Genomic DNA, 25,638 nt, shown 5'->3' on the forward strand with positions numbered 1-25,638 from the left:
ACACTAGACTTGGCAGCTTCATTAAATATTACCCGCAAAACACCAGTCTGAACGTCAACAGTGAAGAGGCGACTCCGGGATGCTTGCCTTCTAGGCAGAGTTGCAAAGAAAAAGCCTTATCTCAGACTGGCCAATAAAAAGAAAAGATTAAGATGGCCAAAAGAACACAGACACTGGACAGAGGAACTCTGCCTAGAAGTATGGCACCCCGGAGTCGCCTCTTCACTGTTGACGTTGAGACTGGTGTTTTGCGGGTAATATTTAATGAAGCTGCCAGTTGAGGACTTGTGAGGCGTCTGTTTCTCAAACTAGACACTCCAATGTACTTGTCTCTTGCTCAGTTGTGCACCCGGGCCTCCCACTCTTTATATTCTGGTTAGAGCCAGTTTGAGCTGTTCTGTGAAGGGAGTAGTACACAGCGTTGTACGAGATCTGCAATTTCTCGCATGGAATAGCCTTCACTTCTCAGAACAAGAATATACTGACGAGTTTCAGAAGAAAGGTCTTTTTTTCTGGCCATTTTGAGCCTGTAATCGAAACCTTCAAATACTGATGCTCCAGATACTCAACTAGTCTAAAGAAGGCCAGTTTTATTGCTTCTTTAATCGGAACAACAGTTTCCAGCTGTGCTAACATAATTGGAAAAGGGTTTTCTAATGATAAAAGTTAAAATTATTAACTTGGATTAGCTAACACAACGTGCCATTGGAACACAGGAGTGATGGTTGCTGATAATGGGCCTCTGTACACCTATGTAGATATTCCATAACAAATAAGCCATTTCCATCTACAATAGTCATTTACAGCATTAACAATGTCTACAATGTATTTCTGATCAATTTTATGTTATTTTAATGGACAAAAAATGTGCTTTTCTTTTAAAAACAAGGACATTTATAAGTGACCCCAAACTTTTGAACGGTAGTGTACATTAAATAATGCCGACCTCTGGCGAGAGGAATTCACTGTGTCTCTGTGCCAGAGAGGCTAATTTGTCAGTGCTGTAAGACAGTATCCTGTTCCCATCATCATTCACCTGCCAGCTAACTGTTCATATGTCTCAGGTTCTCTGGCAAAGCATCATGGGAAATTCCGCATGCCTCAGGTGAGGATGAGGGTCTGTACGAGTGCATCGCTCAGAGCAGCGCGGGACTGGGACGAGCCCTCACACAGCTGACTGTGAGAGGTATGTCAGAAGAACACACACATACACCACTTCAAATATATGAATAGCATTCCAAAATACTTCTTATATATTGCTGATATAAAGTCCACTGATATAAAACATGTAATTCCAAATGTTAACATTGACAGTAAACTATGTCTGTACTGTTTAGTCCCTGCTGATAGTGTGTTGTTTGTCTCACTGTGTTGACTGTGTTTCCCATGAGACAGAGCCTCCTCCGGTGCTGAAGGCCCCAGTGAATGTGAGCTCTACTGTGGGGGCCGTGGCTGTGCTGGCCTGCCAGGTGGAGGGCTCCATGCGCCACAACCTGACCTGGCAGCGGGCTGGCCTCACTATCCTGACCCGCTCCGGGAGGGTAAGGGTCTTGCCCAACTCCTTCCTGGAGATCAGTGGGTTGCGGCCCCAGGACGCCGGCCAGTACCAGTGTGTGGCCACCAACGCCCATGGAGACAGCCGAGTCACAGTGTGGCTGCTTGTCCCAGGTACTGTAGCTCACCGCACCCCAACTGTTATCTGCTTACAGTGTTTTCCAACTGCTTACACACATTTTCAAAACTGTCTCCTTTTTTCAAAACTCTACACACAATTCCCAAAACTGCACACACAAAATGCAAAATGCCTCACATCTCCTTCAAAATGTAACACTGCATTCAAAATGCCATAAACACATGTCAGACTGAAGCATTTGCATCAAATGGCAAACACTGCTTTCATAATAGTACATTTTTGGATATACCATGTAAACACTGTTGTTCTAAATCTAAAGCTCTTTGGTCTTTCATAGGCTTATATCTACATTTCAATACAATGTTCTACAGTGAAAGTAATCTGCTGAGAGGGGTAACAAGTACACTGTAAACACCAATGCAATGTAGAAACAGAAAATATTTATTAGGCCAAAAATTACTGTTGTATACAGTAGCATACAACAAAACCATAAACATATGCAAACCAAAAGTATATTCTTTAGAATACAGTAAATAACACAATTGTGTGTGTGGGGGGTCCCGGGGGGGCAGTCCAGGAATTGGTAGGGGGGGGGCAGTCACCAGTGCTAAGCTACGCTTCATCTCTTCTCCGGCCTGGGTCTGGCCACAATACTTCGTCCACATCACAAGATACGTTTTCTCTTGCCAAACATCGAGGGAAGTATCTCCTAGCATGGCGTATCCAACCTTGGACAGAGGCAACCTCTATGTCCCCACATGCGTCCTCCATTGCCTGGAGAAGCAGCATGCGGGCATAGGGTTGGCGATCATACACTTTCCAGCGCCAGGCTGAGAAGAATTCCTCTATGGGATTTAGAAAAGGTGAATATGGGGGTAGGTACAAAACTACAAATTGTGGATGGGTGGCAAACCAGTTTTGGACCAGAACAGCCCGGTGAAAACTAACATTGTCCCATCTAGCAGGCTCCTGATCTGGATCAGGGACAAGCACTGTGTAAATTGCATCCAGAAAAGTGAGCATATGGCCGGTGTTGTACGGACCCAGGGTGGCATTGTGATGGAGGACCCCGTTTTGAGTGATGGCAGCACACATAGTTATATTACCCCCACGCTGTCCAGCGACATTGGTAATTGCCCTCTGTCCTATTACATTTCTTCCACGGCGCCTGGTTTTGGTGAGGTTGAAGCCAACCTCATCCACATAAATAAATTCATGGTGAATCCGACAATGTGATTTTCTGGATTTTTTTTCTCATTTTGTCTGTCATAGTTGAAGTGTACCTATGATGAAAATTACAGGCCTCTCTCATCTTTTTAAGTGGGAGAACTTGCACAATTGGTGGCTGACTAAATACTTTTTTGCCCCACAGTACCTCTACAAAGTCATGTCGCATATTCTTGACTGTCAGAGTTTCTCTCAAATGGCACCTTGTAAAGTTGTTTCATCGTCACTCGGTGCCGTTGGAGGATGCGTTGTATGGTCGACAGGCTTACAGCATTGATGTTGTTAAATATGGTGTCATTATTCAAGATATGCTCTCTTATCTCTCGATTCCTAATTGCATTGTTGGCCAAAACCATATTTACAATTGCAGTCTCTTGTACATCTGTAAACAAGCGTCCTCGTCCTCCATGATGTCTTTGCCTTTCCACTCTGTACAGAATTCAAACACAGTATGTGTTCAGCATAGGAACTGTAAACAATGTACAAAAAAATGTAGTACAGCATGATAACCAACCTCATTCATTCAATGCAGTGCAGTAAATGGATGGCTTAGAGTTACAAATGTTTACAAATGTTTATGCAATCATACGTATTTTACAGTACATTACTGTAATGCTAAAATAGTCATTAGATAGTTGCATACCTGTTCTCATTTCTGAAGGTTCGAATTATGGACGCCACTGTAAATCGACGGAAGTTGGGCTGGACTCTCAGTCCAGCCTCTCTCATGGTCAAACCGTGGTTGATCACATGATCAACAAGTGTTGCCCTAATCTCATCAGAGATGGCTCTCCTTCCTTCTCTTCTTTGCCCTCGTCCTCTTCTTCCTCTTCCTCTCCCTCCTACTCCTCTTGCTCTCTGTCCATTGTTGGCATCCATTGTTCAAAACAGATAATTTGACCTATTTATAGGCCTATACTACAGTAAAGCAGTGATCGGTTAGTGATCAGTTAAGCTATTAGTGTTTGCACATGTGAGGAGTGTGTGTGTGACCTGGTGAATAAGTGTAGCATTTTGATTGGTTGTGTTTGGAAAAGGAAAGCAAGTCACTTCCTGTTAGATTTTTGTGTTTTAGGTAGAGAATTGTGTGTAGTGTCTTGAAAAAAGTTTTTATGCAATTGACAACTGAGTCAAAGGCTGAGAAATAGCTTATGGTTTTGGATATTTGGTGTGTAGTTTTGCACTTTGAGTGAGAGGTTTCAAAAATTGTGTGACATGAAAAGATTTTGTTTGTAAGCAGTTGGAAAAAACTGTAAACACTAAACACACCAGGGCCTCCTCCATACCTCCTCCAGGCCTCTGGCATCTGCTTTCCATTACTGCCTTAGTAGAAGGACTTATCCACTTCTCCAGAAATGCTCCCAGTCAGAACATGTTTCAAATCAGCCCAATTGATGCAAGTTGAAAATTGCAGGTTCTATCATGGGCATGGCATCAGACGCTTGAAAATGCATTTGAAAACGATGAAACAAATTTGAAACGTCTCTGACTGTGATCCGCTGTGATCATGACGTCAGGCCCTCCCTGTTAATCCTGATCTGCCCCCAGACTAGCAGAGGTTCACCACAGTTTAGCCATGATCACCGCTGCCTGTAATAAATGACTTATCATTAAGCCATGACTGGGACTTGAGTCATCAGCCCTTTACAATGGATCCTCTCTCTCTGTCTCTGTAGAGGCCCCTTCTGTGGTAGTCAGCCCCCAGAGCCAAGCCTTCTCCAGGGGGTCTGAGGTCCACTTCATCTGCACAGCGTCCGGCTCCCCCACTCCACAGCTCTTCTGGAGTCATGGAAACATCTTCCTCACTAATCAGCCAAGGTAAAGGAACTCTCAGCCCACTCAACACCTACACGACAGCAGCTGCAGAGACTTGTTTGATTCTATTTTAAATGCCTACTATGAATATACAAATGTCACATCTTGTTTGCTTAATTTTATAGTTACATCTAACCACAAAACTATATTATTCCAGATTTTTTGTACATTTACATATGGCTGCCAATAAATACATTTTCAAAAGAGAAATGCCTTAAGCAATACAAACATTTCCTTGGACAGCTAGTGATGAATTTCACTGAGACATCTGCATTTGTAATCATCTAAATCAACAAACATTAATTCCCATGACTGATGTCTGTCTTACATGATACAGGATGGCTATATCCAAACATGGTAGCCTAACAATCAGAGATGCCCTCCCTGAGGATGCTGGGAACTACACATGCCTTGCAACCAATAAGGCTGGAACTGCTAAACAGACTGTGTCTCTCAATTATGCAGGTAGGTAGAGATGTCGTTACAGCCCTAGTCCTACCATAGGTTAAGTGAGACAGCTCTATAAAGGCTATGACAGGTTCTCTCTAGACTAGTTCAACTCAAGATTATCTTCCACTGTTTCCTCAGGCATACATTTTCAGAGTAGGGTCACTATTGTATGGTTTATGTGTTAGAAAACTTTGTTGAGTGCTGTTTGAATGAATTTCTCTCTGATCCATAGTGTTTGGGCTATGTTGTCTAGCTGTGAGTCGAGCTCAGATTGACAGTGGCATATTTCCTCCTGTCTTGCTCAGTGGGTTGAAACTTCCCTGTGTGGGCAGGGTTGACAGTCATCAGGATGTATTTTTAGCCTTGCTGTCAGTGAGTGCTTGACAGAGGGCACACCACTGATGGACCATGGCAGCTTCTCCCTGGAGTGTGCTTGTATTATACTCACTTTTGTCTGGGAGTGTCATTTTGAACAACACTGGTCTGTCAAGACACCATCATGCCGGTCTCTGGCTGGATGCATCGTCTTATCCTTTCAGCTGTCTCTCTCTCTTGACGACTGAAGCATCTGTCTCTGTCACGTCTCCACTGACGTACAAGGCGTGTGAAATGTCAGACAGCGATACTTCTATTTTTACCTCCTGCCTGGGCCGCTGCCCAGTCAATTTACAAAATTAATTTCACATTACTTTGCTATTCTGATCATGTATAGCATTGTGAACTTGTCTTGCCGAATTGGCAGATAATAAACATGTTTTGGTCATGTTTATTATTTAAGCTCTATCTTGGTTCCCCTCCCTACAGAGGAACCCAGTATCTGGGTGGTGAAACAGGTTGTGATGGTAGCCGTTGGAGGTGATGCCACTCTGGCATGCCAAGCAACAGGTGTCCCCCCTCCTCTGGTAAAATGGTCCAAAGGTAAATACTGATCACTGAGTGATTCGTTGTGATGTGATACCTGTTAGGTTGATATTTGCATTCATTAATAAGTCACTGTGTCTGAGTGTAATTTTCTTGTTTTTTCTCAGGTGATCTACAAGTAGGCTCAGTTCCTTTTGCTGAGCAGGACGTGCATCGTGGGACGCTGCAGATCCGAGGGGTGCAGGAGAAGGATGCCGGGGAGTACAGCTGTGTGGCCAGAAACCCGGCTGGAACCTCCTCTGCTACCGTTATTCTGGAGGTTGGAGGTGAGGGCCTTACTGAATTAATGCTACTTTCAGATAACCAGTAATAATGGCAAGGCATTTCACCCTTTATATAAACCAAGTAGGTGTAATACAGACTGTTTATGTATTTTAAGTAGAGTAGTTATATGTCCTTTTTATACACTATTTGTGTATAGAGAACTTCACGCTGATCTCCCCACTCTTTCTCCCACAGCGGCCCCTCTGTTCTCAGAAACCCCCGTTGACATGATGGCAGATGTGGGGGAGAATGTCACCCTACCCTGTGTCGCCCATGGTTTCCCATTGCCCAAGGTTACCTGGCGTCGAGATGATGGGAGACCGATTCTCACTAACGTAGACAGCAGCGGTAGCCAGGTGCAACTAGATAAAGGGCATCTCCTGATCCAGAGTGAGTCTTATGTCCCTTTCCCACTATTGTTCTTTACAATATTTCACTATCCCACTATTGCATTCCATACCAAAGCAGCAGGCACCAAAGAGACCAGAACCTCCATTGGCGCCAAGTGTGTGACTGGCACGGCTGACATTCTTTGGGTTCATAAATATTGAAGAGGTGGAGCCCCTCAGATCAGATTCAGTAAACGTTTTCTTAAGAGAGTGAGCGTAACAGGATACAGCTGGCACTGCTGAATAAATAGAGCGTCTCCCCTTTCTCCTGCAGTGAAGCAAACTGAGGCACTTTGAGGGCCTTAGAGATCTGACAGAGATTTCCATGTTAAATCAGGGTTGAGTCGAGTTTAACTGTATGATGTGGATATAATATCTTTTGGACCATGACTTTAGCCTTGGCCAGTGAGGGAGGGAGGGAGGGAGGGGGAGAGAGAGAGAGAGAGAGAGATTGATATATCCACAGCATAGATCCTCAATATTTATAGGCTGGGTTATTTTTTATTGGCGAGGGAGAAACAGTAGTATTTGCATGGAGAAGTGGACTTCCATCACTCGCCCCGTCTGTGTTTGCATACTGACCTGATTTGCTTAAACGGCAGCAGATGCTTCTGTCTTTACCTGCCGTTGTTTATAGTAAGAGAGTCCAGTGTCCTATGAATTAATGTGTCAGATTCTGCATGTAGGCTAAATATTGTACATGCATGAACCACATCACTCTCACTGTTTACTCTTCACATGGGTTGACATCAGCCATGTAGACACTGGCAATTTAATCATGTTTCCATCTGTCGTCATGTGTTCTAAGTAGAATATACTGTGTAAGACATGTTGTATAGGCAGCTGTACTACTTTGCACCTAATTGTATTCATCAGTTTTCAATTAACCCTAATGACATTATAATTAAACCAAGATAATGCCAGTAAACGGTTGAAACAAAGTTGATGAAAATGAAATCTTGTTCGTATTGCCTTGTCAACTCTAAATACAGTACTTCCACATGTTACCTTTCTCATACTGAGGTTTGCATGTAGATATATTTCCATCCTATAGAGTGCAATCTGTATATATCTTTGGTTATGATAACAGTATTCTCCCCCCGCTATACATTGGTCCACAGGTGTCTGGTTGGATGATGAAGGCGTGTATGTCTGTGAGGCCAAGAACCAGTTTGGAACCATCAGGACTGAGGCCAGAGTCAGTGTCAGTGGACTGGGTATGAACTAGTGTTTGTGTTCAGTCTTACCTTTCTCTGCTGATAGATAACACTAGTATCCATTGCTTCCTCTCCCCATAATAGTTTCAGTTTGATCGTTCATTATTTTTTCTACTGCTGCTTTGTATCTCTCTGTCTGCTCATGTAACGATATCCCCCCGCTTTGTCCAACAGAGCCCCCTTTTTTGGCACATGGTGCACCAGTCATCACCACTGGGATTGGTCAGTCTCTGAGCATTCCCTGCATGCTATTGGATGGAATACCCCTGCCAGAGAGACACTGGACCCACAATGGAAATGAAGTGAGGATGACCTGTCCCAAATAATCTTACAATCTTACTACCTCTTGCAATGTGTGTTTACCTTTGTCTAATTGAATCCATTGCTGTTCCCTAGCTGCGGCTGAGTGGCAGGACATTCCTGAGGAGTGATGGCAGCCTGTACATAGAGAGGGCACTCCCAGAGGATGCTGGGACGTATGTTTGCACTGCGGTGAACATAGCGGGGTCGGTCAACATATCTGTCAGCCTGGAAGTCCATGGTGAGAGGAGAAACGATTTACAGTATGGTCAATACAGGGCTATAGCAGATCCTCTAGTGTCATGCAGGTTGACGTTTATTGAGGGGAACGGAGGAACTAGATGAGCTAGCTGCAAAGTCAAAATTGGCTGCATCGTAGAAATGCATGAAAACAATAAGTTGATTTTTGGTCTTAATTTAAGGTTAGGGTTAGGCATTAGGGTTAGCAGTGTGGTTAAGGTTAGGGTTAGGGTTAGGGTTAGGTTTAAAATCAGAATTCATGACTTTGTGGCTGTGCCAGCTAGTGACCACTCTGCAGAGCTGCCTCCAGTACATGAGTCATCCCAATAAATGCCAACCTGTTATAGTCATGGGGTCATTTAATGATCTTAAGAACATGCTGACTATTAGTATGGGAGAACAACCTCTGAGTAACTTGAGTACCCTGCAGTGTTATAGTTAAGACTGCATACATTGATGAACAGTCACTTTGTCCATAGACAATAATGACAAACACACACACAGATTAGGGTTCATCAACAAGTTGTAATGAAGAAATGCCTTGAAGGCTGATGCTGTGAGCTAAATCCAGGGATAATTCTGCCTCCATGGTTGTCCATGCTCAGTCGACAGCTGTACTTGTGACCTACTTTTCCAGTGCCCCCAGAGATCAGCGCTGGTCCATACCACTACATAGCCAATGAGGGTGTGGCCATCACCCTGTCATGTGAGTCCAGTGGAGTTCCCAAGCCAACTATTGTCTGGTCCAAGGTAGGATGTTATGCTTTCTGCTTGGAAGCAATTTTTTCTCTAATGATGGTTTTGGCTCCATCTCTCGAAACACATATGACAAATGGCCCGTGACAAATCATGTAATTTAGCACAAGGGAATCTAGAGGGGATTATAATCACAGCCCATCTGTTTTAAAATGAATGGCAACTAACATCATGTTAATAACCTTTAAACTAACGTAACACTTGTTTATATATTATACGGCTGCCTGTGTTAAGGAACGTTTTTTCATAGCCTTGTTCCATACATTCTCAGATTAGTGCACTAGAGTGAACTAAATGTATATTCTTGTCAGATGAAAGGTAGTCTGCAAAAGCCATATTGTGTTCAAAAGGGAAGTGTGTGTGTGAGTGAGAGAGAGAGAGAGAGAGAGAGAGAGAGAGAGAGAGAGAGAGAGAGAGAGAGAGAGAGAGAGAGCATCTATTTAGTTTAATTTGGGAAGGGGGCTCGGCTCTGTAATTATAGCAGGCATCAGAAGTGAAGTTGGGTTTTGAACCTTTGGCCTAGATACAGTGGGGAGAACAAGTATTATGATACACTGCCGATTTTGCAGGTTTTCCTGCTTACAAAGCATGTAGAGGTCTGTAATTTTTATCATAGGTACACTTCAACTGTGAGAGACGGAATCTAAAACAAAAATCCAGAAAATCACATTGTATGATTTTTAAGTAATTCATTTGCATTTTATTGCATGACATAAGTATTTGATCACCTACCAACCAGTAAGAATTCCGGCTCTCACAGACCTGTTCGTTTTTCTTTAAGAAGCCCTCCTGTTCTCCACTCATTACCTGTATTAACTGCACCTGTTTGAACTCGTTACCTGTATAAAAGACACATGTCCACACACTCAATCAAACAGACTCCAACCTCTCCACAATGGCCAAGACCAGAGAGCTGTGTAAGGACATCAGGGATAAAATTGTAGACCTGCACAAGGCTGGGATGGGCTACAGGACAATAGGCAAGCAGCTTGGTGAGAAGGCAACAACTGTTGGCGCAATTATTAGAAAATGGAAGAAGTTCAAGATGACGGTCAATCACCCTCGGTCTGGGGCTCCATACAAGATCTCACCTCGTGGGGCATCAATGATCATGAGGAAGGTGAGAGATCAGCCCAGAACTACACGGCAGGACCTGGTCAATGACCTGAAGAGAGCTGGGACCACAGTCTCAAAGAAAACCATTAGTAACACACTACGCCGTCATGGATTCAAATCCTGCAGCGCACGCAAGGTCCCCCTGCTCAAGCCAGCGCATGTCCAGGCCCGTCTGAAGTTTGCCAATGACCATCTGGATGATCCAGAGGAGGAATGGGAGAAGGTCATGTGGTCTGATGAGACAAAAATAGCTTTTTGGTCTAAACTCCACTCGCCGTGTTTGGAGGAAGAAGAAGGATGAGTACAACCCCAAGAACACCATCCCAACCGTGAAGCATGGAGGTGGAAACATCATTCTTTGGGGATGCTTTTCTGCAAAGGGGACAGGACGACTGCACCGTATTGAGGGGAGGATGGATGGGGCCATGTATGACAGCATGACAACGACCCGAAACACACAGCCAGGGCAACTAAGGAGTGGCTCCGTAAGAAGCATCTCAAGGTCCTGGAGTGGCCTAGCCAGTCTCCATACCTGAACCCAATAGAAAATCTTTGGAGGGAGCTGAAAGTCCGTATTGCCCAGCGACAGCCCCGAAACCTGAAGGATCTGGAGAAGGTCTGTATGGAGGAGTGGGCCAAAATCCCTGCTGCAGTGTGTGCAAACCTGGTAAAGAACTACAGGAAACGTATGATCTCTGTAATTGCAAACAAAGGTTTCTGTACCAAATATTAAGTTCTGCTTTTCTGATGTATCAAATACTTATGTCATGCAATAAAATGCAAATTAATAACTTAAAAATCATACAATGTGATTTTCTGGATTTTTGTTTTAGATTCATCTCTCACAGTTGAAATGTACCTATGATAAAAAATTACAGACCTCTACATGCTTTGTAAGTAGGAAAACCTGCAAAATCGGCAGTGTATCAAATACTTGTCCTCCCCACTGTATGTGTCCCAGTGCAGTTGAGTGTGTATCTGGGCCCGGGCCTCATTCTGCCTGCTCTGCCCCCAGGGAAGGGAGCCCCTGCCCAGGGACATGTCCTCTGCCCAGTCAGACAATGATGGTTACCTCCACATCCTCAACCCCACTGCAGAGGATGCAGGCATATACATCTGCACAGCCACCAGTGCAGTGGGCTACGCCAGCCGTGAGATCCAGCTTAGTGTCAACAGTAAGCGCTGCAAATGTACTTACTGCAAAGGCTGTCCAGTGCCTGCAATGTCAATGGCCTCTCTTCAAAGTGTTTCATTGATAGAGGTACTGTGTAAAATATATAATGTTTACTTTTCCCCCAGCCAAGCCTAAGATCGTAGGTGTGAGCAGTCAGGAGAACACAGTTAAGATGGCTGCCGAAGTGGGCTCTGAGGTCATCCTCCCCTGTGAGGTCCAGGGCAGTCCCTCTCCCCTGGTCACATGGAGCAGGAACGGCCAGCCCATCCCTCCAGTCACTGCCTGGTAAGAGGAAGTCCCATCTCCCAGTACTGGTCACATAAGAGTATAGCAGTGAAAATGTTAAATAGGCAATAAAGGGCAAGTTTCTCACCATACCAAGGCGATTACCTTACCCCTGACTTAACTAACCAACTCCTTTTACAAGGGATGTTGATTGAAGCCGGCTGCTATACAAAGCAGCCATTAACGGTTGAGTAATAACAACTTCTCTGAGGAATAACATCTGGTTCCACACATGACTCTCTCATGCCTGGGTCTGTGGTCGCTCGGTACAGACTTCACTGTCTGGTGGTGTCTGTCTGTAGGGCACAGATTAGAGACTTACTGGCCATGACCTGTCCCTGGAGGAACTGAGCAACAGTGTTGAAAGCTATGGTTGTGGTAGAATGAGGATGATTCATGTGGAGCCAGGAAGGAGAGAGGGAGGAGAGGAGGGGTGTGCTGACAGGAAGAAGGGAGGAACACTGACGGAAGAAGAGACAGAAGTAAAGCCTGTTTGACATTTGGCTCCCCTGTGGATCTCTTGCCATAAAAGAGCATGTTGACTCTCTACCAGCCCTGGCTGTCTGATGAGAATAACACACATCCACCAACAACCCTCTTAGCCCTCAGCCAAGCCACAGGAGCGGACAGATGCATTCTCTCCATCCGGCAGTCTATTTACCCCCCATCCCCTGGCCCAGCCGGTGTGAGCAGGGGGAGCTGATTGTTGGAATAACTCAGTCAGTGGGTGTTCTGAGTGTCTGCTGCCGTAACCCTGTTCTCTTCCACCTCCTCCACCACAAGTCCCAGTGCTGTATACAGAGAGAGCTAGCACAGCTGGAGAGGAGAGGAGCACTAGCCCGCACTGTGTCAGTTAGGGTGGCTAGGGAGCTGCACTCAGACCCCTCTAGCTCAATTTGTCCCAGTCAGCCTGTGTACACAGATGAGTGTACACCACAGTGGGTAGTGATGTGGGGAGATGGATGGGACTGTGATTTGGGTCCATGTCTCCAGTGTGTGCTCGGCTCCCTGCTCTCTGCTAAGGTGACTTAGACACTGACTGCTGAGCCAGTCATTCTGTTTCAATGATGCATGCTACTGGTTGGGTTTGAAGCAGTAGGGGAGCAGAGTGGTACGGCAACATGTGCAGTGTTGAAGAGGAGTCTGTGGTTCCAGATCGTTTTCACTTAAGCAAACTACATTTGAGTTGCTTAGCAGACACACTTATCCCAAATACATCTCAGAGCACTGTTTATATTTGTGCATATAATCAATTTCTGCAGCTGGGTAGGTACTAAAGCAAATAGTTATGACATTCTGCTGGGGATTTCAGTTCAGTTGAGAAGTTTAGTTACTATTGTGCAATATGAATGGTATTACAACAGCCAGAACTACACAGGCATGCACGTTCACATGTATACACACACTCACATATATACACAGAAACACCTACAGGGTTGCACATATGCAGTGTAACTCCTGACAGTGTTATCCCAGCTTGACCTCTGACCTCTTTCCATGTCCAGGTTCACCGTGCTGCCTTCTGGCTCTCTGAAGATCACTGATGTCCGACTGGTTGATAGTAAACTTTACACTTGCTCAGCAAAAAACCCAGCAGGCAACGTGTCTATCAACTACAATTTACACATACAAGGTACCTCCTTATGGATAGTCACGTTGTACAGCCTGTTTCACTTCACTGTTCAAGATGCTGTCGTGCATCTAAGACCCAAAATGCTAAACAGGCAGATAGATATCATGAGAAACAAACCTTGTTTGTTTGTTTCCAAGCTAAGCCCAAGATCCAGGCAGCTCCGTCCCTGCTGAAGGCTCTGATAGGCCAGACAGTGGTTCTGCCATGTGTGGTTCAGGGGGAACCCAGCCCTGAAATCAGCTGGTTCCACGACGGACGTCCTGTCTGGGCCAGGGATACTGCAGCCCTCAAGATCCACAGGGCCAGCCTCACTGACCAGGGCATCTACAGCTGTGTGGCCAAGAACACTGCTGGACAGGACACCATGGAGGTCAAACTGGAGGTGCTAGGTGGGTAACTTGAGGGATCTGATTGATCAATGTGATGCAGCTTTTCTCTTTCCAAATACTGTACACCCATGTATCCTTTTGTCAGCTGATAACACCCCTTACCATCAGCACTGAAAACTAACTGAGCCAAACCATTACATGTTAAAAGAAGTTCACACAGCAAGAACTGTAATATTCTAGGTAGAGTAGATACCTCCAGGTTTACATGAGTGGTGCTGAGCGATTAACCAACATTTAAACAACTAATTGACTGACTCCGGTTCAACTATTTGAATTCCATTTGTTCGTTTTTTTCCCTTCTGTGAGCTCAATGCACACATTGCAGTTTCTCTAGAGATAAATCAAATAAAGCCCGAACTGTGCGATGTAGTAGGGAGTTGTAGTTTCCAACAGGCCAATATTCTAGATAATTTAGCGCAGAAAATGTGGTAATTAACTACAATCAAATCAAATGTTATTGGTCACCTAAACATATTTAGCAGAAGTTATTGCGAGTGTAGCGAAATGCTTGTGTTCCTAACTCCAACAGAGCAGTAGTATCTAACAATTCACAACAATTCATACATTTAAAAGTAAAATATTGGAATTAAGAAATATATAAATATTAGGACGAGCAATGTCGGAGTGACATTGACTAAAATACAGCAGAATAGAATACAGTATATACATATGAGATGAGTAAAGCAGTATGTAAACATGAAACATGATGTAAACATTATTAAAATGACCATAATCCATTGTGCACCTACTTGTCACCTCTGTCTCTTTTACGCCTGCTACATAAAAGAGACAGTAGAATGCACGATCGAGAGAGATAGAGAGCAGTTGCTTCGCAAGGTATTTCTACCTGGAAATACATGATCTAAGTGATTGATAATTGGTATGACTTATTTTCTTTGAAGAACTACTCAAATTGTGATTTTGTCAGATAGTATAGGCAGCAGCTCTATAGAGAGATGATTACTTTGAATTAAATAATAAAGTCATCAAATAAAACAAATGTAATATACATAATTTAAATATAGTAAAGTCATGTAATGTGAACAAATGATGGTTAATAGGCCTAAGTGGTAAGCAGTCACTATCATCATGGGACTTTTATTCATTGTTTTGTTCTGTGTTGTTACAGCATTCAACCCACGTAATGCATACTGCTTTATGTAAAAAAAAAAAAATATCTAAATGTGAAACCGTGATATTTAAAAAAAATAATGGGACCAAAACAGAATCCACCTCAAAAAGCACTAATCGCTCAGCACTACATGAGAGAAAAATCTGTCCCAGTTGAAAGACAGAATAGACAAGGACAGTAGTCTTTAGAGGTGCTTTCTCTGGAAGCAGCACCATAGTCAGAGTGCAAGCAGCCCTATAAACCCCATTCTATTTGACCAGTGCATGGATCAGTCTGTTAATGTTAGGGGGTTGATTGAGGTGCTCTTTGACCTTAGAGATCAGCTTTAGCTGAGGGAAGGATTAGAGGAAGCCAGAGCTGGAGGTTAACGAGTGAGTATGGGTTATAGGAGACATGACTCACATTGTCACAGGCCAAAAGCACATCTTCACCCTACCCCTAGGATTAACCCTCACACTGTCTTACCCTAATGCTGCTCTACCAGAACCTTCAAACAAAAATTAAGACCATATCTTATAAAAATCTCAACCTAACTTTTACACTTATGATTAGAGTAGCCCTTGTGGATTTATATAACTCATGATGCTAAATAAACCCTTTTATACATACAAAAGTATGTGGACACCCCTTCAAATTAGTGGATTCAGCTATTTCAGCCACACCCGTTGCTGACAGGTGTATAAAATCTAGCACACAGCCATGCAATCTCCATAGACAAACATTGGCAGTAGAATGGCCTTACTGAAGAACTCAGTGACTTTCCTTTCCAATAAGTCAGTTCGTCACATTTCTGCCCCGCTAGAGCTGCCCAGGTCAACTGTAAGTGCTGTTATTGTGAAGTGGAAATGGCTAGGAGCAACAAGGGCTCATCTGCAAAGTGGTAGGCCACAGAACGGGACCGCCGAGTGCTGAAGCGCGAGCTCCAAACTGCCTCTGGAAGCAACGTCAGCACAATAACTGTTCTTTTGGGTTTTCATGGACGAGCAGCCGCACACAAGCCTAAGATCACCATGTGCAATGCTAAACGTTGGCTGGAGTGGTGTAAAGCTCGCCGCTATTGGATTCTGGAGCAGTGGAAATGTGTTTTCTGGAGTGATGAATCATACTTCAGCATCTGGCAGTCCGACAACGAATCTGTGTTTGGAGGATACCAGGAGAACGCTACCTGCCCCAATGCATAGTGGCAACTGTAAAATCTGCTGGAGGAGGAATAATAGTCTAGATGTCAGGACTTCTAGAAGTAGTGGGTGGAGGAGTCAGGCGCAGAGAGCAGGGTAGTTTGATACGTGGATATATATTTATTCCCAAACAACAGAGTGTCGGTCAACGCCACACACATGGGCGCTAAAAGACCCAGTCCAAAACAAACAGGACGAAATGGTTCGGGAAATAAAATCCACAAAAATAAACACACACCAATAACAGAAAAACAAGCCCGCACAAAAGCCGGCGGGCCTACCGGGTTTAAATAGCCCAAAACCAAAACCCAAACAAGAAACAGGTGCACTAATCAGACAACACTAAATGAAACAGAAAAGGATCGGTGGCAGCTAGTAGGCCGGCGACGACGACCGCCGAGCGCCGCCCGAACAGGAAGAGGCACCATCTTCGGCGGGATTCGTGACACTAGAGCTGTTTCTCATGGTTCAGCCTAGGCCCCTTAGTTCCAGTGAAGGGAAATCGTAACGCTACAGCATACAATGACATTCTAGACAATTCTGTGCTTCCAACTTCGTGGCAACAGTTTGGGGAAGCCCCTTTCCTTTTCCAGCATGACAATGCGCCTGTGCACAAAGCGAGGTCCAAATAGAAATGGTTTGTTGAGATTGGTGTGGAAGAACTTGACTGGCCTGCACAGAGCCCTGACCTCAGCCCATCGAACACCTTTGGGATGAATTGGAACGCTGACTGCGAGCCAGTGCTAATCGCCCAACATCAGTGCCCAACCTCACTGATGCTCTTGTGACTGAATGGAAGTCCCTGCAGCAATGTTCCAACATCTAGTGGAAAGCCTCCCCAGAAGAGTGGAGGCTGTTAAAGCAGCAAAGGGGGGACCAACTCCATATTAATGCCCATGATTTTGGAATGAGATGTTTGACGAGCAGGTGTCCACATACTTTTGGTCATACAGTGTATCTCATTCCCTGTGTTGTCATAATGCTCTGTCCTTTATCGGTTCCACAGAGGCCCCGTCCTTCGCAGAGGCTGGAGATGCCATCATGGAGAAAGTGTCTAACAGCAAGGTCACCATTCCCTGCCCTGCTGAAGGTAGGATAAGATTTATGATGTAGAGTATGTCCGTTTTACGGGAAACAGATACACGCTAGAGGGAAACATACAGTGCAAGTCTGGTGTCAGACAAAACACACAATTTACACAGCCTGACCAAAGTGAAAAGATCCAGTGACTCTTTTTCCAGGTATGTTTGGATGAAACCGTTTTGGCTCCATATGAAATGTAGGACAAAGGTGTGGACTTATCTAGCTACCTTCAAAGCATTGCTCTGCTATTTCCAGAGGCTTTCATTAGTCTGTGGAAACAATTGTGTGTTTCAATAACCCTGCTATCCTAATGTTGTGCTTTCATTCATTTGCATTCTCTTTCTCTATTTTAGCATCTTGGCAAAGGGGGAGGTAGCACTCAGCATGGCTGAGAAAGGGTGTGTGTGTGTGCATTATTTCTTATGCGTGGGCCCATTGAGCTTCTTCTTGACAGGGCACTTAAATAGGTGTTGTTTGTATGGAGCCGTGCCATGGTAACGGGGCATGTTTGAGAAGGTGAGGAGTAAGCTAATGCGGACACACCAACAGCTGGAACATCATTCTCCCTGTTCCCTCAGCGGGCCACATCTGCTTTCCTCTCCGCTCTGCGAGGGGGCCTGCTGGGAGAGGAATCCTAATTACAGGCTGCTGCTGCCAGATAATGGACAGAGATGTCTGTGGTGCTCCTCCGCTGAGGAGGCTGGCTCCACTGGCCCTCCCTGTAGAGCCCACACTGTTACTGGTACTGTTACAGGGCCCTCACAGCGACGCTCGCAGGCAGCCACAGCTCCAGGCAGGCAGCACTAGGTGTCTGGCAAAGCAAACTAGGAGACAATAGCTTTTTCATTCCCCATTGTATCATAGAAATGTGTCTGTGTGAATGTTGGATGGCAAGATGAAAAGAGATTCTGCCATCAGGAAATTATTATGTTTTACCAATAGGAACACTTAATGCCCCATAATAATGGAAGTACTTGTTTAAAAAACACATGAAAGAGATAATGGAAGGAAGCTAGTGAACTCAAGCAGATAAATACAAGAAACATTTTTATCTAAACAGAACATCTGTATTTCCTCCCAGCAATGAGATTATACATTTGAGTCAGTGCTGTAAAGTGTAAACATGTGCTCCGCATGGGACCGGGTGATAACATTACCTTTGGTTCCTCTCTGTGGTTTCTCTCTGTCCCCTCAGTATTTTTGGACGGGGGATGAAATATGTGTTTAGTTTCCCGTACAGCCTTCTCTCTCTGGTGTTTGGATATGTTCTGTAAATAGAGATGGGACAGGGATTTACTTCCTCCTTTGCTCTTAATGCAAAAAGCTGGACTGGATGTCCGCACAGCTATGTATGTCCTGTCCTATTTATGTAAGAGAGACCCCAGACTGGGTTATATCGGGTACAGGTGCGCCCTCCTAACCCCATTCCGTCCCGTGCTCCACCTCTAACTCCATCCCAGACTTCTGCCAATGCTCCCGGCCCTTTTCCCCATTGTAAAGCTCCAAACACATCTGTTTCAGGTGCCTATACATCACATCAAGGCTTAGAACGTCTGGCCCAATCACTATTCTTACTGTCCAGGGTCCTCAAGCTATGATTCTGGTAGTAAATCACAACACTAACACTTTAAATCAGGCATCTACCAACATATTGTGTTTGGCGTTCATGTGCTACTTTCTAACCTTGAAGTATCCCAGCCCACCGATAGGGCTCTCAGTCTCTATCTGTCCTGCTGTCCAACAGATACATGTAGGGCCTGCTTTTTCCAGTCTGGGACACTTTCCCATTCAGCCCTTCCTGTAGGTGGGGGCGCAGACAGAAGTAACTTTTGTTTCTGTCAGCTATGATCGATAAAGAATCCTCTCACTACCCTCTCTGCTATCTTTACACCCGCAGGCTCACCCCCTCCCAAGGTACGCTGGTTCAAGAACGGTCTGGAGATACACCCTGACCAATCAGAGCTATCTGTGGCACAGGACGGCTCTCTTGTGATTGGTTCAGCATCTGCCAGTCACAGTGGGGACTTCACATGTGTAGCCAGCAATGATGCAGGCTCTGTTGAGCGGAAGACCCGCCTGAAAGTGCATGGTGAGATCTTATCAATTCCATCTTTATTCAAAACTGATGTGAGTTCAGATAACAATAAAATGTCTTAACAAAGGGACTTCTAGATGATGTCTGTCTCCCGTACTTCTCCAGTTCCCCCTGAGATCCAGGATGATGGACAGCCCCTGAACCTGACAGTCACCCTGAAGCAGCCACTCACTCTGGGCTGTGATGTCATTGGTATCCCCTCCCCCACAATCACCTGGACTAAAGACGGGCAGAATGTGAGTCACCTACCAGGCATTCAAATACACTTCTTAAAAACACATTTTTTGTTGTTGTTGAAACGTATAGGTATAGGTTGTATAGGTGACCATACTTCTAATGACTTCGATGACAACCATGTTATTTGTATCTAGCAACACAGTGACACCAAGTGGTCATTTAGTTTATCACAGTCCAATATTGATCTTACAGTAACAATCACGTACAATGTATGTCTGGCTGTGTATAGGTGGTGGACTCCCCTGGAGTGTATCTACAGAATGGGAAGAGACTTCTGAGAATCTACCGGGTCCAGACAGAGCACGGTGGCCAGTTCAGCTGCATAGCTAGTAACACAGCTGGGCAAGCCCGAAAGGACTACAACATTGTTGTACAAGGTGAGCGTCCATAGTGCTTAAAATCAAGTCGGTGTCCTACCTCTCCCATTGATTTTACATTTAAAGTTTAAGCAAAGTCAGTTGTGTAAAAAAATATTTTTAAGTACTACTTAAGTCGTTTTTTTTGGGATATCTGTACTCGACTTTACTGTAATGTATATTTTTGACAACTTTTACTTCACTCATTCCTAAAGAAAAGAATGTACTTTTTACTCCATACATTTTCCCTGATACCCAAAAGTACTTGTTACATCTTGAATGCTTAGCAGGACAGGAACATTGTAAAATGTCAAAATTAACGCACTTATCAAGAGAACATCGCTGGTCATCCCTACTGCCTCTGACGTGGCGGTTCTAGCTTGGAGCTTGGCTCCCTAGGCGAACCTTCCTTCAGCCCCCCCCCCACCAACAAAGAAAGAAACTATCCTGCACTAACTGTAATTTTTATTCAGACATTTGGAACAACACAAATAAATAATCATAACATTTAAAACTATATAATAATTAAAATATATACAAAATTAAGACTCCTAAATATCAAAAAGAAGTAACAAAGACAAATGGAAACAAATTTGTGTTGATTTGGCACTCGAGCATCAATACATTACCCATCCCCCAACACTGTCAACCAAGAGTCAAGACTAAACCAATTCACCTTGGTGGTGTGCAGACGGGTTATATATTATTCTTAACGATTTCGCTCAAACCAGAAAAAAATGCAACAATATGTCTGTGAAACTATATATTCACAGTATTATGAATGAATTGTAGTTTATTTGGTAGCATTTCATAGTGACTGATTTTACTAATTGCATTAGTACTGTACAAAGTTAGAGGTGCGCTATTTGATAGATTCCCCCACTCCCCCTACCTCGGGCTTCCAGTGGGGAGACCTGAGGTCAAGCTAACCCCACCTTCCTCCCCATCTTGTACTTCTGAGTGGGAGACCTTCCCAGGCAGTAGCCTGCCTAGCTCACAAACTATAATCAGGGCACATACTCCGACAAGGTTAATTGACCCCTAGTCCCACACGGTGACATGATATCATTGACGTGACGTGCAAATGAGCGATAGCAAACCGATCGTGCAAATGTCACCATGCCGCCCCCTGCAAGATGCTGCCCGGGGCGGCTGCCCGTGTCGCCTATATCTAAATCCGCCATTGCCTGGCGGACTCATTAAATACACATGCTTCATTTGGAAATGATGTCTGAGGGTTGGAGTGTGCCTCTGGCTATCCGCAAATTTTAAATACAAGAAAATGGTGCTGTCTGGTTTGCTTAATATAAGGAATTTGAAATGATTTATACTTTTACTTTTTATTCTTAAGTATATTTTAGCAATTCCAGGTTTAATTTTGAATTGCATCCTACCATGACCTAACTTCTCTCTGTGTGTGTGTGTGTGTGTGTGTGTGTGTGTGTGTGTGTGTGTGTGTGTGTGTGTGTGTGTGTGTGTGTGTGTGTGTGTGTGTGTGTGTGTGTGTGTGTGTGTGTGTGTGTGTGTGTGTGTGTGTGTGTGTGAGTTAGCCCCACCAGTGATCTCGGGGATGTCCAGGGTACAGGACCTGTCAGTGGTGTCAGGACAGGAGGTGGAGTTCCAGTGTCGGGTCAGTGGGCGCCCAGCCCCCAAAGTTGAATGGAGCCGGGATGGAGAGTGAGTCTTTTTGACATTGACTCTTGTGCATATAGCTACTACCCATCACATTACATTGTTTATTCACACTCATATACAAATGTAGGATCTTAATTTGATTACTCTTTTGTTGCTGAGAATTTTCTTGCACGGCAGGAAATGCAAACTTGTAGTGTATTTTAGTTTTAAAAAGGATTCTAAAGTTTGTAATTTCCACTTTGAAGTTTCAGACTTGATTTGTCCAAATGAAAAATGTATCAGACCCAACAAAAATGTCCATTAATTATAATCCACATAATAATTCACATTTCCTGTTGCTGCAGGATTATTTTCCTGCTGTAGCAAAGTCACTCAAACTGTATTGCAAAAGCTTTGTAAACATTTTCGGGGTTGCTGGTTTTTACATTTCTAACAGGAGTCAATAACCCCTAAAACAGGAATGTTTTGGTTTTTATGACTATGATGGTAATTGTAAACCAATTCATCAGTTGGTCATTTTGTGACATCATGTGTCAGATATCACTTTTTGTGTGTGGATTAGCCTAGTCAATACACTGTCAGGCTTTGGAGTATTGATCCCTCTCCCTCCTCTCCAGGGTGCTGTCCAAGGACGGGGACCCCCATGTGGAGTTCCATGAGCAGGGCCAGGCGATGAAGGTGAAGGCAGTCAGACTGAGGGACCAGGGCTTGTACCAGTGTCTGGCCAGTAACAGCGCTGGGACACAGATGCGCCAGTTCAGACTCACTGTGCAAGGTACTGTTCCCTCTCTCATGTTTCCTTCTCAATGACCTCATACTAACAACACAAACTTCCTTCTGCATCTCAGAAATAATCACAATGTTTATCACTGAAGCAGATTCACCTTCTATACTACAGTATAACTTGAGAAAGTCACCTTTCTCTCTTCTCACGCTCCTCCTCTCTCCTCCTGTTTTTCCAGCTCCCCCCACCATCATGGGCCCCAGTGAGACCTCAGAGGTGTCTGTGGTGTTGGGTTTCCCCACGGTTCTGCCCTGTGACGTAGAAGGTTCTCCCATGCCCAGTATCACCTGGCTGAAGGACAACCAGCCCATCGTGTCCAGTGCCCAGCTCACCTACACCCGGGGTGGGCAGGCGCTGCGGTTGGGGGCAGCACAGGGAGACAGTGCCGGTCTCTACACCTGCCGAGCCTCAAACCCAGCAGGCACCACTCTTAAACACTACTCACTCAGTGTGCTGGGTAAGGGAACCAGACAAGGAGAGGGTTGATTCTGGTGTATGTGATGAACAGTAGTCTAACATCATTACAATTCAATGTACATAAATACCGGAGAGGTATTTGACTGCCTGTTTGATTTGATCAGTTCCACCGCAGATTGAAGGGGACTCTACATCTCTGAGTTTCGGTAGCCGAGATGAGAAAGTCCGGATCAACGGCTCATTAACCCTGTCCTGTCTGGCTAAAGGCTTCCCTGAACCCAAGACCCAGTGGTTCAAAGATGGACAGGTTGGTTTGTGTTTCTGTCTAGCTACTGCATTTCACATAAGTTCATTTAGCGCCATAGATGTCTATTTCTGCTTATTTGAAACATTTTTGTATTTATTTTTGCTGTTTCTAGTTGTTGACTAGGAACTCCCACACTGGTATCCGTGAGAGTGGTCGCCTTCTTCACATAGACAATGCCATGCTCTCCCATGAGGGACAATACACCTGCATGGTCACCAACACTGCAGGAGAGGACAAGAGAGACTTCCACGTCACTATTCAGGGTTAGTGTCCACGTATGGAATTTAAACTGTCTGCCGTTGGCAAAATTAGTTCATTCACACTATGCAACCTAATCTCACTGCACTCTTGTGAAACTAACTGAACATTCGTTCTCTCTCTCCAGTTCCTCCCATCTTCCATCGGGGGAGTAACGGTGCAGCAGCCTGGGGTCTGGGAGGAGAGGAGGAGGAGGAGGAGGGAGGGGTTAGAGATGATGAGATGACAGAGAGAAGGGAGGTGGTCCTGGGGCATCCCATCAGCCTGTCCTGTGAGAGTAACGCCATCCCTCCGCCCCATCTCAGCTGGTACAGAGAGGGACGCAAGCTCTCCACCGCTGACGGAGTAGTACTGCTGCCAGGTGAGAGGGGGACCAGCCCTCTAGGTCTAGTTCTACGATATCAAACTGGTACAACGACCAGAATGGCACTACTGCAGCATCAGCTCCACTGTGATCCAATAAGATGCTCTGTTATGTTGTTGTCCTCTAGGTGGGCAGGTACTCCAGATTCCACGGGTCCAGCAGGAGGATGCTGGGAAATATACGTGTCAGGCGGTGAACGAGGCAGGGGAGGACCGCATGCACTTTGACCTGGAGGTTCTAGGTAGGCACGCTTTGTTACTACTCCCTGTCATTCTGTCAACTTATTATTCAATCATGGTCCTCGTACAGTCAAAAGCCTTAATGCCTAAACCTGCAAAACGTATGCGCCATTTCCAAATGTTTTTCTCTTTTGGCGTCCTGTTTTCCCAGTCCCCCCAGTGATAACGGGCCAGTTGGATGAGTTCATGGAGGAGATAGGAGCAGTGGTGAACAGTACCGTGGCTCTCCACTGTGACGTGACGGGTCACCCAGAACCAGCCATCTCCTGGCTGAGGGACGGCACACCGCTGCCCTCCGGACAAAACCACAGCATCAGTGAGGACGGGAGACAACTACAGGTCAGAATCCTGTATACCAAAGCACTGCACTGCTTAGTACAGTATAAGGACTTCCCTTGGAATAGAATGGCCCCCGTCCTGCGCTGATGTCACTAATTTGATTTAATTCAATATACAGCTCTCTCTTGTTTCATCTGTCTCAGGTGGCAGGTCTATAATGTTATGTTATTAATTATTCTGTCTTTCAGATCCTCAGTGTGCAGGTGTCAGACATGGCCAGCTACCTTTGTGTGGCTGAGAACAAGGTTGGAGCAGTGGAAAAACTCTTCAGTCTGACTGTGCAAGGTGAGATGGAGCCCACAAGTACAAACATCTCTTCAAATGCCACATCAAGCAGATTTCTTCAATTCACACAGGAAGGACAGAGACATCCTGTGAATGTGTTTACGTGTTAGCTGAGTGTGAGCTGATCTATTCCTGTTTCTCTCCAGTTCCCCCAAGGATGGTAGCTGGCAGGGAGGAGGAGGTGAGTGTGATAAAGGGTCACATGGTGTCCATGCTGTGTGACGTCCAGGCGTACCCTCCTCCAGAGATCACATGGACCAGAGATGGACAGGTCCTCCAGTTCAGCACGGGCATCCATATCCTGCCAGGTCAGAGCTGGCTCCTCAACACACTGCCCAGAGCCCATAACACACTCCATAACTCATTGTGTACTCAATCGGCCAACCATACACAATAAACGCATAGCAATTCAAAATGCATTTTATCTGTGATTTGCCTACTGTCCACTGTCTTTCTGCTGTTCTCTGCTGACTTCCTTTGATACCTGCCATCTAGTTTACTGTACTGTCATTCTGATTAATTCACTGAACATAAACTATGCCTTCTGAATGACGTATTGTTGTCTGTACTGTAGGAGGTCAGATGCTGCAGCTGCCCCGGGCCAGACTAGAGGATGCAGGACAGTACGTGTGCACTGCCACCAACTCAGCAGGCCAGGACCAGAAGAGCATACTGCTCAGTGTCTATGGTGAGAAACGTCATAGTCCTGTGCTGCCCTCATCAGTGTCATACTTCACTTGCTACAATATCTGAATTAGCACTTAAATATTGTCTATTTTATTCCTATGGGTTTACAGTCCTGCCCACGCTGAAGCCCCGCCTTGACTCTGAGTCAGAGGTCCTGACCCCTCAGGTGGGGTCATCTGTCACTCTGCGTTGTGAAGCTCGGGGCATTCCGACGCCTGAGGTCACATGGTACAGGAACGGGCTGCAGCTGGCAGCTAGGACTGGACTGAAAGTGGAGCAGCATCAGCTGGAGATCATGGGAGTGCAGGTAAACACACTGTCATCACCTTCAGTTGGTGCTGTCTTAACTGCTTTAAAAGAGTTAGCACTGATAACTGAGGGCATGAGATGAACCCTGTTTTAAGCATCAAAGTGAAACGCTGTTGTTCTGTTT

The 25,638-nt window shown here is 45.0% G+C and overlaps 1 protein-coding gene across 1 annotated transcript in view; it reads left to right on the forward strand.

The window, feature by feature from the left end:
- The window catches only part of LOC120051044 (hemicentin-1-like), a 66,389-nt gene that overhangs the window by 10,256 nt on the left and 30,495 nt on the right, over positions 1 to 25,638 (forward strand). The window contains exons 10-39 of the mRNA XM_038997655.1: positions 1,065 to 1,186; positions 1,396 to 1,668; positions 4,537 to 4,678; positions 5,013 to 5,140; positions 5,930 to 6,043; positions 6,154 to 6,312; positions 6,506 to 6,700; positions 7,821 to 7,897; positions 8,313 to 8,457; positions 9,094 to 9,206; positions 11,344 to 11,503; positions 11,628 to 11,787; positions 13,293 to 13,420; positions 13,558 to 13,809; positions 17,126 to 17,209; positions 19,100 to 19,291; positions 19,403 to 19,533; positions 19,764 to 19,876; positions 21,469 to 21,567; positions 22,143 to 22,300; positions 22,488 to 22,766; positions 22,891 to 23,033; positions 23,146 to 23,296; positions 23,521 to 23,652; positions 23,783 to 23,896; positions 24,046 to 24,233; positions 24,422 to 24,518; positions 24,665 to 24,826; positions 25,093 to 25,206; positions 25,316 to 25,512. Of these exons, the coding sequence (XP_038853583.1) occupies positions 1,065 to 1,186; positions 1,396 to 1,668; positions 4,537 to 4,678; positions 5,013 to 5,140; positions 5,930 to 6,043; positions 6,154 to 6,312; positions 6,506 to 6,700; positions 7,821 to 7,897; positions 8,313 to 8,457; positions 9,094 to 9,206; positions 11,344 to 11,503; positions 11,628 to 11,787; positions 13,293 to 13,420; positions 13,558 to 13,809; positions 17,126 to 17,209; positions 19,100 to 19,291; positions 19,403 to 19,533; positions 19,764 to 19,876; positions 21,469 to 21,567; positions 22,143 to 22,300; positions 22,488 to 22,766; positions 22,891 to 23,033; positions 23,146 to 23,296; positions 23,521 to 23,652; positions 23,783 to 23,896; positions 24,046 to 24,233; positions 24,422 to 24,518; positions 24,665 to 24,826; positions 25,093 to 25,206; positions 25,316 to 25,512 (4,522 nt within the window). The remainder of the gene's footprint in view (positions 1 to 1,064; positions 1,187 to 1,395; positions 1,669 to 4,536; positions 4,679 to 5,012; positions 5,141 to 5,929; positions 6,044 to 6,153; positions 6,313 to 6,505; positions 6,701 to 7,820; positions 7,898 to 8,312; positions 8,458 to 9,093; positions 9,207 to 11,343; positions 11,504 to 11,627; positions 11,788 to 13,292; positions 13,421 to 13,557; positions 13,810 to 17,125; positions 17,210 to 19,099; positions 19,292 to 19,402; positions 19,534 to 19,763; positions 19,877 to 21,468; positions 21,568 to 22,142; positions 22,301 to 22,487; positions 22,767 to 22,890; positions 23,034 to 23,145; positions 23,297 to 23,520; positions 23,653 to 23,782; positions 23,897 to 24,045; positions 24,234 to 24,421; positions 24,519 to 24,664; positions 24,827 to 25,092; positions 25,207 to 25,315; positions 25,513 to 25,638) is intronic.

This window comes from Salvelinus namaycush, chromosome 1, assembly GCF_016432855.1.
Source record: "Salvelinus namaycush isolate Seneca chromosome 1, SaNama_1.0, whole genome shotgun sequence".
NCBI lineage: Eukaryota > Metazoa > Chordata > Actinopteri > Salmoniformes > Salmonidae > Salvelinus > Salvelinus namaycush.